This window comes from Melospiza melodia, chromosome 1 (assembly GCF_035770615.1).
Source record: "Melospiza melodia melodia isolate bMelMel2 chromosome 1, bMelMel2.pri, whole genome shotgun sequence".
NCBI lineage: Eukaryota > Metazoa > Chordata > Aves > Passeriformes > Passerellidae > Melospiza > Melospiza melodia.
In genome coordinates, this window is record NC_086194.1 from 36,426,500 (window position 1) to 36,439,334 (window position 12,835).

Below are 12,835 nucleotides of genomic sequence, written 5' to 3' on the forward strand. Positions count from 1 at the left end.
TTGTAGCAAAATTTAAAATAGTAAGAAAGGGTAGAAAGAACAATTTTGCCTTTCAAATGAATCTATGAATACTTTTTAAAAGATATGTGTGTGTGTATGTGGGAGTAAGGTAAGGGAGTGTATGATGGAAACATTCAGTCAGCTCTCTTTCTTTTAATGAGACATGAGTGTAGGTTAAAGAGATTACGAAGAAGAGATAATGTCCTTAAAAGTCAGTCTTCTCTCAGATTGACAGCCAACCCAAGTTTACGTGCTTATTCATGGTAATAAAGTACATGTAAATTTTGAAGTACATACACTCACTGAGAAAACAACATAGTTAAAAGTATAATTTGTCCTTTAACTATTATGTTCATAGGTGTATGTCAGAGCCACTTGCCAACTTTTGACCTCAAAATACCCTGCGCATTATTAGAAGGGGATCTTGAGAGCACAACTGAGCTATGACCTTCATGGGAGAGCAGCTGTAATCCATGTTAGTTGCTCTGTGTACCCGTGGAAGGACATTTGACTTCTCCTGTGTGAAAGAAACAGTTTCAAGTTTATTTTTACATGGCTTGTAACAGCAGCGTGGAAAGGAAATTATGTCTCTGCTATCTGTGCAGTATTAAAACAACTTCATTTGGTCTGCTCAGTGCTTAGATCAAACTAATCTAAATGTTACCAAAAATTTTTGATTTGGAGTTTGTCAGATACATTTTGTGGACACAGTAGTTTACATGGTGTGGTAAAATATTGTTGGCATTCCTTGACAAGTTCACTTGGCATTCCTCCTTCACAGTTACTCATTTATCCTCAGGGATAAGGTAAAGTGTTTATTTTCTGAGAAGACTCCATGCTATAAATTGTAAGCTGGACAACTGTGATGTAAATGCATAAAAGAGTAAGGTCCAAAAGAGTAGTTAATGAAATTAACTGGGGCCAGAGTAGTTAATGAAATTACTGTTTCCATCCTATAGCAACTACAAAAAGGTTTTTACATGTGGTACAACACATTCAGTTGTGCTTAGAGATTGTATTTCTATGGGAAATAATTGCTGGGCTCCATCTCTGTATAGCAGTGACCTAACAGGTGCTTTAGTGGATTTTGACTTAGAGAGATTTGTATAAATTGGCATGTTGTATAGCATTGAATCTTACTACATCAGATAGATTTGTGCTTGAAGAATAAAATTTCTGAAGCTTTTTCACTGTCTTTTAGCCTTATTAGTTTCAAGTTGCTATCTCTATGATCACAAAAATCCTAAAATAGATACTAAAATAGATACTATATTTCTCTCTATAATATTGCTAAAATAGATACTATATTTCTCCCTCTTTTATTCTCTACAGCAATGGAGTTTCATGAAAACCTGCACAATATAGGAGCAAGAGAGGGCCTAAAAGAAAGAAAACTGCAAAAATCAGTTGAAAGTTTTACGTGGAACATTACAATTTTAAAGGTAATGTGCCTTCCTTTGGTTAGTTACTGTGTTTTTCTGTTCAAAACTGTCATTCTGATATTGTTACTGGTCATTACTCTGTGTCACAGTTCAACTGGCTTTATTCACTTCTATAATCATAGTCAGTTTGGTTTATATAACCTGTAACACAGCAGAGTCTCAATGTGACTTTTTATCCTCATGTAGTGTTACGGAAGCTTATTTCATTTAGTTTGTCTGACATTTTCTTCATGCAATCTTTTAACACTGGCAGGATCCTTTAATACCTGGCTGAAACAATGACTCTTGGCTTCTGCAGAGTGGCTCAGGCTGGAAGGCAGCTATGCCATTGTTTAAACCCTGTTTTGTGATTTGAAGGGGAATAAGTGTTAAGGTTAATGCAGTTACTGAAAAACAAAAGGGAAGCTGTTTCTGCTGCAGTCGATGATGAATGGTGGTTAATGGTAGAAGCAAATTGTGTTCATAATCCAGGCTGGGATAAATTGAGTGTATGAGCTGGAGACTCTCTTTACATTTTGTCGAGCACATTTGCTTACATTTTGACAAAAGACTAAATGGTGAAGTATAAGAAAAGCTTTCAGCCTGAGACCCTCAGGAAACTAGAATGTGGAACAGTTCAGGTTTCCTATCGGTGATCTTTGATCTCAGCAGAGTATATCAAAATTTGTAGAGATAGCAAAACTGCCTCCCTTAATTTATTCCCTTGACTCTAGCTCATATTATTCAAGTTTGGTGTTTACATCCACTAATGAGTTCTTCTCTCCCACTCAATCAAATACTTCTTCACTACATTAAACTATAAAGTCTGTTTTAATTACAAAGAAAATTATTTTCTCCCACCTAGTTTTTATTTTTAGTTCTTCTTGAAAATACGGTTTCATACCGCCTCTTCTTACAGTGAACTATGACAGAAAAGCAGTAATGCATATGTATTTCTCCATGCTGGTTTGAACTGTTAAGCTTTTCATGAGGTCACTTGGTGCTCCAATCCCTCTTGTGTTACACTGCACAAATCCAATGCGGAGGAGAATCAAAAACTGGTGAAATTTGCTACAGCATGTACAGTTAATGCCTTCTAAAAATATTCATGCAGGTTCTGCTTATAGGTAAAGGACCAGAATTCACATTTCCTGTATCAGAACAGAGTTTCCTGAAGACAGTGTATGGGATGTGTAATGTATCAGTCCTGTGCTTCCAAGAGCATAGAGAAGAGTTAGTTCAGTGGCGTTGGGTGAATGTCAAAGAAATAAATTCCTATCCCTTTTTTTCTGTCAAAGGTGTCAGATACCAGCTTGGATAGGCAAATCTATTTTAATGCTTCCTGAAACAGCAGTACCTTTGCTTCATCTCTGCTTTACATTCTGAACATAAGGGTTGGTGGGGGGGAGGTTTGCAGTTGGTGAGCGACTGAAATGTGAAGTCGTGATTCCTGCGTTCGCCAGGAATTGGAGGAGCCACATGGCAGGTCTGGCTCCGAGGAGCACTGAAGGGCTTGTGTACATGTCCTTAGGATTATAACATAGTTTTGAAGATAGAAGGCCTTCCTTTTGAAGAGATTATTGAGAAAATATCTTCAACATTGATTGGGTGGTATTTTTCTAGTCAGAGATTAAGATCCTTTCTTTTGGAAGGTGCAATTTGTCGCATAATTAATACTTCAGTTAAAAAAAAAAAGGTGAGATTTTAATCAGCCTCTTGTTGAAACTTTAACAGGAGGCATTACAGAACATCTTTAAAGTTATTTTACAGGTACTGCAGTTCAGGCATCTGCTAAGTGCTGTTGCTCACATTTAGATATACAGAAAGTTAAAACTGAGATTTGTTTGAAGTGACACACTGAGGTTTTCCACTCCAAACACTTTAACTGTGGGCTTTAACCATACTTTCGTATCATATAATTAAACAGAAGTTAAACAGTTTCTAAGACACATTTCCTGTCTGGAGAAAAAGATCTGCAATCATAATTTCGATCTCACTGTCTTTCCATTGCCGTGTTCCCAGTTCTCAAAAAACTCTGAGAGAACAGGGATGAAAAGTGAACATCCACATTTGAGTAGAAATTAAGCAGAAGAGCAACAATCTGAACCACTTTAAGGATTTCTTTTATGTGTTGAATTCTCTTCCTTCTTCAAATTAACTTCCTTCTCAAATAGTACAAAAACGAACTTGGAAATACACAATAAAGATGTGGATTCTTAGCTATGATATAGGAGTTATTGTGGGGCTCTGAACAGCCTTACTAAATAATCCTGCGTGAGTGCCATCCTCAGCTCCTGCACTGAGGACTCATGGCATGCTCACATGGTGTGGTTAATGTATTTTCCAAACTGATCAAGCTGCATTTTACCCTCGAGATACATATTGATTGTTCTCTTTCAGTTGGGACATTTTGACTGCAGTTGATGCAATGGAAAGTTTGATAAAATAGCAAAATTGACAGCTTAATTCTAGGGAAACTTTGTTTAGAACATCTGATGCAGTTATTAAGTATATCTATGTGTTTTGCATGCACATGCATTACAGTTACTGCTTTAAATGATTTAATTTTTCTTAATTTGAAGCCATGTGGCCAAATTTATTAGTAGTATACTATGTTTGAATTCAGCTGAAATTCCATCTAATTTGTGTATGTGTATATGCACACATGCCCATTCTTATTCACCTCATATATGTACACAAAGATATTTAACTTCACAAGATCATTTGGAGTAAATTTGGTCTGTTGCGTGATTCAGGGATTGTAAACTGCTAGAATATTCATCTCTTACACATAGACAGTTATTTGCTAGTAATTTATTTATTGTTACTACTCAGGCTGATAGAATTCATATTTTCTAAACATAGATAATCACATTTTCTGCCAAAAGTACACTGTTGAAGAAGGAAAAACACTCTTAAGTGCTGTGGCAGCAGACTCCTATAACCTGTTGTAAAAATTTATGGACTTGTCTGGCATAGAAAAACTTGGAGAAAAACCCTCTATAAGGCTCAGAATTTGAGATGCCCATAGGAAGAACATAGCAGCAACTGTAAATTAGTCTTGGCAATGAAGAGCTAAAGAGCTTTGTTCTAAAGACAAATGGAGAGGTCAATGGAAATATTTGGAATGAAGGTGGGACTCCTAACTCTTCAGCATTTGTTAGATGTTTCTTGTTAGCTATGAGCTTTTCGGCATGTCACATTATATGATATTAATTACTTTCTCTTGCAAGGCTTGCAGTCCATGGCATCTGTTATCTCTTTAATAGCATTAGTTCTGCACCTACACTATTTAAAAAAATGTATTTATAAATGGAACATTCAAGGCCCTTCCAGGACTGCAGCTTCTTACTTCTTTTTAAATAACCTGAACTTTTTCAACCAAACCTCCAAGTGAATTCTGGCAGCCATGGAGCATTCATAAAACCTCTGATAGTTGCTGCCTGGTCTTGTAGGTCCTCAGAAGACATCCCAGTTCAATTTAAATATCTGGAGCTACTAGTCTCTTGATGTTGCTGGACTAATGGGATTTTGTCTCCTAATTAATCCCTTATTTAGAAGTTGGGAAGTTAAGGCCTTTTGTTCTGATTCCAAAACTTCCCTCAGAGCGTGTCAGCTGGGCGTGGAACACTGTAACGTGTCACAGAATAATAGAGTGGCTGGGGTTGGAAAGAACCTTAGAGATCACCAGTTTCAACCCCGCTGCCATTGGCAGGGACACCTCCCACTGCACCAGGTTGCTCCAAGCAATGTTCTCTTGTACTCTGAGGAGCTCAAAACAACGTTCTGTTGTACTCTGAGGGGCTTAAAGCAACGTTCTCTTGTACTCTGAGGAGCACTTTGAGAAAGGGATAGTGGCTTCTTGCATTTCCTGATAATAGGAGCTTTGGGTTCCAGATCCTGAGCTAAAGACCAGTTTTAACAAGAGTTTCTTGGGATTTTTTGGGGAAAGGATGCTCATGCAGTTATTTTAAATGTCATCTGTACAATTTTTTGTAAGTACAATCTGTACATACTTTCAGGTTCAAGAACTAGTTAATTGAATATCATGCGTGAATACATAAAAGCTTATGAAGGTAGCTGTGCTGAGGCATTCTAGTTGATTCTATATCTGACTGACTCTGAAATGGTACCTCATTTTGGATGTACAAGAACTGAAATGAACCATTTTGGGTTTGTTTTCAGTTGCTGTTATGGAGTTCGGTTATGCAGACACTGCCTCTTAGTCAAAAGTTTCAAAACAAACAGAATGTTTTTAACATTGATTTAAGAAGAAATAAACTAGACTAGATGACATGGACATATTGGGCCAGAGAGGTTTAAGGGGTACTGAATTGGGCTTCCAAATTAATCCATATTCTTTATTGCTGCTCTTTACTAAAAGCTTTTGAATGAATATCAGTTTTGTTCTTTGACTTCTTTAAGGTCTTTTTTCATGTCTGCCTAGAAAACAACTTTTTCTGAAACCTGTAAACATGAAATATTCAAGTTACACAGTGCTCAGTTCAGTAAGTGAATTTTAACCACGGTGAAGGAAAGGGAGCAGTGGTTGCTGTGTGCTGCTGTTGTGAGAGCGCTCTCCCAGTGCTCTGCAAGGCCCACATCCATCCTGCTCCCAGTTGGGAATTACCACAAGCTGCCTGTTAACCACAGTGCTGGAAGTCAATTCAAGTTTTTTGGTGTGCTTGCCAGACAACACTGAGGACTAAATTAATTTACATTTTGTCTTAATCTGAGATGAAAGCCTGGTGAAGACAGCCCTTCCACACAGCAAGAAACACTCTGGTTTGCTTCTACAACTGCTTCAGATCTCAGCATTGAGTTCTCTGTGCAAACCAGCTTATTTCTTGGAATGTGGGTTTTTTGGGATTCCCTTAAGATAAATCTGCTTGCCTAAAGTTTGAGCTATTTGTAAGTCTCTTGTATTAACTTTACAATATGCATTTTATCAGAGCAAGTTGCTATGGTCATTTGGGTCTGCTAAGAATGTGAAAGACTCCTGAGTAGTCCATAGGTCTGAGAGATTCCCATGTTCCAGCTTGCAGTCAGCTGACTCTGCTATTAAGTCAACAGCACCTACTGTGAAAATCAGGATGCATAAAATAAAAAGATTTGAAACTGAACCTTGAGAGCCCTTGGAGAAGAGACATTTGATACCTAACTAGAAAGAAAGTCTTTGTGATTATTTAATTGAGAGTGTGATGGCAGTTTTTTTCCAGATCTGGGTGACTTTTAAAATTTTCTGCCTTTCTAATGCGTTGTATTACTTTTCAGTGGTGTTCACTGTGACTACAGCTTGAATCTTTGAGGCGCATGCTGTTGCATTTCCCCAGCATACATCTTCATGATGGTATATCAACAGAAATAGCCACTTCACACAAATTGTGCAGAGCTCTCTCACTTGAGCTCATGGCATTTTTGGTAGTAGTGGTTGGCTCTTTTATCTTGAGATCAGGACACACCAGCAGATAATGGCAACTCAGTTGGTTTCACAAACATTTTTCTGAGTTCAATGGCATTCAGAAATAAATTCTGAGCATTGGAGAGGAGAGTAATGAGCACTGATGCATTTTTCTATTTCACCGTGGTCTGAACCTGATACCACTTGGTCAAATGTATTTAGTCTGGACACCTTGTCTGCAATAATCCAGGCTTTATCCTGGATCCTCTTTTGTCTTTGAAGTTCATCTTCCCTTATTGGAATTATCCAGACACTCACAGTTCCCTGCTGCAAACGAGCCATTCCTGCTAACGCCTAATATTTTCTTCTTCCTCCGTGCCACCTCTAGAGATCCTTCCCAATGAGTGTTAATTTTCATTTTCTTGTCACCTTACCCAATTTATTGCATTCAGCAACCTTCTCCCTGCTCAGTGTTTTTGTTTTTCTTTCTCACCAGCTTTTATTCTCATTACCAATCTCTCACTCTTTTTGCGTTATTAGTTCTTCTCCTTTTATATAATTTTCAGGCTACTTTTAATGTGGTGGATTTTGTTGATCTGTTTTCTTTCTGTATTCCACTCCCAAATGTTGCCTCAGTCTTTCCCTTTCTCTGCTCACCTGTCAGATCCAAAGTTATTGTTGCTGCACTGTGTTTGTGTTTCACCATCTCCTCTTGCAGAAAGATCTAGCATCTGCCTTGTTTAATGCAGTCTGGCTTCCCTTTCAGCAGCCCTAGGCTTCTTGCCGGGTCAGTCCCAGAGATTGCTCTTGCACCCTCCTTTTCCCCATCTACCTCTTCTCCACAGTCTGTCCCAGGCTCTTCCTTCCTCCCCTCTAGTCTGGCTTTTGGCCTACTTGCCTTGGCAACCCAATGTTGGTGGCTTGGAGAAGCCATCCAGGAAAAAACCCAACTTTTTTCCTAATGCGCATTCATTATTCTGTGGGAATGGAATACGCATTCTCTTACCACATTGCTGGAGCTGTCAAGAGACGAAGGATGATCAAGAGTGGAATCCTCAGTGATTGTACTAACCACATTCAAAATCTGATTTTTGTTTATTAAAAGCTCATGACTTGGATCTACTGCCCTGTAGTCATTCCAATTACAAGTCCCTACCCCAAGTGAGAGTAGGGAAGGAAGTGTAGAAGGTTGTTAATAAACTTCTGATGGCATTTCTCCATCTTTATTCTCAGAACTGAATGAACCATATGGATGAGGTTAAAGAACTATATTAAACAGAAATAATAATAAAATCTGCCAATGGCAAAAATCCTGCATAGAAAGTATCAGCTAAAGTAGTTAAAGTTTGGCAAGCATGTAAGTAACTGAAAGCAGGGGTGTTTTTTTAACTGAGAAGTTTTTGGGCAACCTTATTAATAGACTGCTTGCTAGCAGCTCTGCCTATAATAAACAACTTGATTAAAATTCCAGAACTATATTCTACTAATCCATGTAAAACAGAACTTGGGCTAGAAACAGATGCACTCCAGATATGACTCATTTAGTGTGCTGGAGTGTTTTAAATTAGCTTTCAGTTGTTTGTTAGTTTGGAAAAAAGTATGTGATTTTTATAAAAAGTAGCCCTTTAGATTAAAATATTACTGAAGGTTGTGCTATGATTGATGACATTCTAGATTTTTTTCTTCTCTGGTGATCAGAAAAAAAAACTTCAGCTATTATCGTCTTGGGTGAGGGGAGGGGGGACGTTTTTTCTTTGAAGAAAGTAGAATTTGTTTTCAATTTGTGAGTCTCAAAGACATAAGTCTGCTCACTTCATTGGGTAGTATTTATGTTCTGAGTTGCTAAAGAAGCACCAGAAGTATCACACCACGAGTGCACGTTTTTGTCTGACTGCTATTCTATCTCAACTCCTGCATTTTTAAAATCAAGAGGTAAAGATGCATTTCAACCCTATTTGGCAGAGGAGAGGCAACGTATTATCTTTGGAAGAGATACTAGCATGTCTTAAGAGAAATGTCTGTCAGGAGACAGAATTTACCCAGGATGGGCAGACGTGACAGGAGAAGGTGCAGTCAGTGTTCATACCTCATTGCACACTGGTACTGGCAGTCTCAAGGAATGACAGTACATGGATTTTGTGTGTGTGTGTGTTTCCCCCCTTCAGGTATGAATTTGTCTCCTTCAGGTATTTTCCTGTGAGCTGTGGAGCAGTTCTCTGTCAGGAATGCGGACACAGCATAATCACTGTGGCCCTTGCAGACTTGCTGCTCTTGTTTTTGACCTTCTCTGTGCCCACCAGTAAGACAGACGTGCTCACCATGTGCTGCAGCCTTGCTCATTTGCTGCAAGTGGGCAGGGTAGGCAGATACCAGCTGCTGTCCACAGCCTCCCAGTGAGGGCTGTGGCTGTTAGAGGGCTTTGATCAATACTGAGAGATGGACGACTGTAGAACAAGAGCCAAATGACCTAAGCCTGGGACAATTTCTCTTACAGCTTTGCTTATAACTTAATTGCCATGAAGAGGAAGATTGATGTGGCTCTTAAGGACATGGTTTAGTGGTGGACTTGGCAGTGTTAGGTTAATTGTTGGACCTGGTGGTCTTAAAGGTCTTTTTCAACATAAGTGATTCTGTAATTCTGCAGAAGGATAGTGATAGTGCTGAAATGCAGACAGCCCTGTGAAGTCTTTGTCATCACTGTCCTTTTTATGTGCTGCTCTCCAGTCTGTGTTTTCATATTTCGTGCATCGACAAGCACTGGTCCTTTACCATCCTGCTATTGAGTGAATCACATTGCTAAGGAAAAAAAATCCCTAGGAACCAAAAAACCAGGAAAGCTTTAAATGGCTCCCTGAGGTATTAAAAGTAATCGTCACAGTTTTTGTAATGCAGAAACATTTATAGTCCCCATGGATTAAAAATACATGAAAAGTGTTAGGCAGAAATTACCCCTACCCCATTGCTGATGCCATTGATTGGCTTCAGAGAAAGCAAAGAGCTTGATTCTTTTTAACACTAATCCATATTTGAGTTTATTTTGGTTTTTGAGGAGTTTTTTGTTTGCTTCATTGGTTGGTTTGGATTTTGGTCTTTCTTTTGTTTTCTTTTTTTTTTTTTTTTATTTTAAGCCAGACAACTATACTTTTAATCTGAAACAAGCAGAAGGGTAACAGATAAGAGAATGCTGTTATCAAACATGCATTCTAACTGCGTTTTTTTCCTTACAGGGACAAGCTGATCTTCTCAAATATGCTAAAAATGAAGCACTGGAGAATCTGAAGCAAATCCATTATGCCACTCTTTCATGTGGACTTAATAAGCCAGGCACTGAAAATGCAGAAATCTCAAAGCCTCGTCGAAGTCTGGAGGTCATACCTGAAAAAGCAGGTGATGAAAACGGAGAATGAGAGAAGGCTCTTCTCGTAATTTTGGAGTTTATAACTCTGTGACCAATTGTAGCTGCATAGGACATTTGCTTTGCACTTACTGTTGGAAAATATTCGGAATTTTTAAAGCACAACTGGAGAAGCTAATTACAATCTATTGAAACTGTGAATGTATGTAGCAACTCTGCTTGTGAAGGCAATGATTTTGTGTAACATGGAAATTACATTATTGGCCTAAATATAGCATATATATGTAAAAGATACTGTAATTCAGTAATCGCGTGCTGAAAAGTTCATTGTAGTGCCATCAGGAAATGAACATTTTTAAAATTAGATGTAACTAGCAGGAAATCAGTTGACAGAATTTGGCAAGATGCCTTGATTTTCAAACCAATTTGATGCAAAGGTTGTTTCTTTCTTTGCACAGTTTGTTAATTGTGCTAGTGAGATATATCATTCTTTTGAAAATCAGGTCTAAGAAAGTGGAATCCACATGTTTCACACTATATGTAGTTCAGCCGCTTGGATATTTGGGTTTGAAGTGGTATTGATTTTATTGTTGAGCCATAAATTAAAATGAGAATGTAATTAGACAGTGATCACTGACTTCAGTGCACTATAGGAGAGCCATTATGTAAAAGGAAAATGTGCAATCAATCTGATAGCCTATGTCAGAAGAAGATACATACCTATTTTGCCTAAGATCTTCTGCAAATGTGTGTAGATAATGTGACCAAACCGCAAGCAAAACGGTGTAAATAGTTTTTCATTTTGTGAAGTGAAGTGCTCATATTAAAAAGAGTTTTATGAGATTGCTCCCAAACAAGTAAAGCTTTTAACTAAATTTTAACTTTTTTATTTTTTGAGTATTTTCTTCCTTACAGAATAGGTGATATCTCAATAAGCAGGTTTGTCAAAAAAATAAATCAATTGCTGTTCTGATCTTTTTTGGTTTTCTGACAACATTAGGTAAAGGTATTGTAGCTGATATGCTCATTGTAAAATGACTATACCAACCTAGAGTGTTCTCTTACTGTTTCTGATTTAACAATAAAATGGACTATGTAATTACAGAAGCTAATAAATTTGAAGAAAAACAAGTGAAATCCTCCAGAGATCAAAATGTGCTTTTTTGTTCAATTGTGGGGAAAAAGAGAAGATGAGGATGGTTGTTGAAAAGCATTGTTTTAAGTAGAAGTCTTCAAGACATGCATTTTATCTGGATTTTTGTTTTAACCAGTTCAAGATGCTCTTTCTGCACTGAGGTTAATGAAATCTACCTATGTATAACATCCCGTAAAAGTCAATAGGGCTCTGAACAAAAACACTGTTACACTTGCACTTCATTGGGTTATTAGGGACTTAATTTATTTTCTAGGCATTATAAAATTAAAGTGGGGATTGGGTGGGATGAAAACAGTTTGCATAGTAAATGTCACATCTTGAGCTTGCGCTTTTAAATGTCAAACCGTATGGGTTAGGATTAGTTGTAGAAGGTGCTAAGCTCTTTCAGTGTCTAGTTACAGACTGTGTGCCCTAAAGTCAGGATCTTGCTAGGAGTGAGTTCTGTTCTGTGTAGTACAAAATGAAGCATTTAAGGTGCGGTAAACATCTGTGAGTGTTGCTTTTTAGGCAGTCCTTTTCTGTGTTGGCAGCTGAAAGTCTTCTGATGGAACCTGAAGTTGATGGGAAGCAACTTGAAATTCATGTTGTTAACTATATCCTAAGCCACTGTGAAATTAGTCTTCCAGAGCCACATCTATCACATTTAAAACTGATCTAGAGTTAGGTTTAAATTTATCTACAGCAAAACAACTGCGTTAGATCAAGATCCATCTGCACCATAAATATGCAAGGTCAGGTTCACTTTATCAGAAATCCCAAAACCTAGACTGCTGGAGTTTTATTTCTGACTTTTAGTCCTGATTGAAAGATGTCGGTTGTGGGAAAATGTCATCACTGTTCATATTATGCTTCAGAGAGACCTAAAAACCAGTAAGGCTCCTTTTGCAGTCTTGCCCCAGCCCTGTTTGTATGGCATTTACAGAACAACATGATTTATATCACAAATGAAGCATTTCTGTAGAGTCTTTTCCTCCAGCCAGGTTATCAGAACTGATGTCTTGGGCATTCTTAGCATTTATGTATTTCTGTTTAGCACATTACAACCTGAACAGAGGGGAGAGAACATTGAAAGGGTTCCATACAGTTTGATGGTTTTTCCTTTGTTTTAAGGCAAAAAATGGTAAGTGAAAATTGATTATCACATAGACAAGGCCTGAGAGATTTTGCATGTTTCATTCTTACAATACATGGAATTATTGGTCTGTTCTACTTTGTTAAAAAGGAAGATAATACTTTTGACTAATATAGATACATAATATATCTTTTTAAAAAGTTAAAATGCATGCATTTAGCTAACTGACACTTTAAATATGTTAGCATCTGATTTTAGTGCTGATTCCTTAAAATGGGAGTCACTTTTGTGCATTATTCATGCTCACTCCAAAACTGTATGTACCATAAAGTCTTAAAATGAGCTGAGTCATCATCTTTCACTCTGAAAGATGATGTGTAGCTAAAAGTGTTTCAGGAAGTTTACATGGTGCATGTTAAAAGAGTTGAGG

General features: G+C 37.7%; 1 protein-coding gene across 1 annotated transcript in view; it reads left to right on the forward strand.

Moving 5' to 3' along the window:
• PLCL2 (phospholipase C like 2) overlaps positions 1-11,314 on the forward strand; it is a 99,879-nt gene extending 88,565 nt beyond the window's left edge. The window contains exons 6-7 of the mRNA XM_063154113.1: positions 1,333-1,442; positions 10,050-11,314. Of these exons, the coding sequence (XP_063010183.1) occupies positions 1,333-1,442; positions 10,050-10,229 (290 nt within the window). The 3' untranslated portion in view covers positions 10,230-11,314. The remainder of the gene's footprint in view (positions 1-1,332; positions 1,443-10,049) is intronic.
• Positions 11,315-12,835: the final 1,521 nt, after the last annotated feature.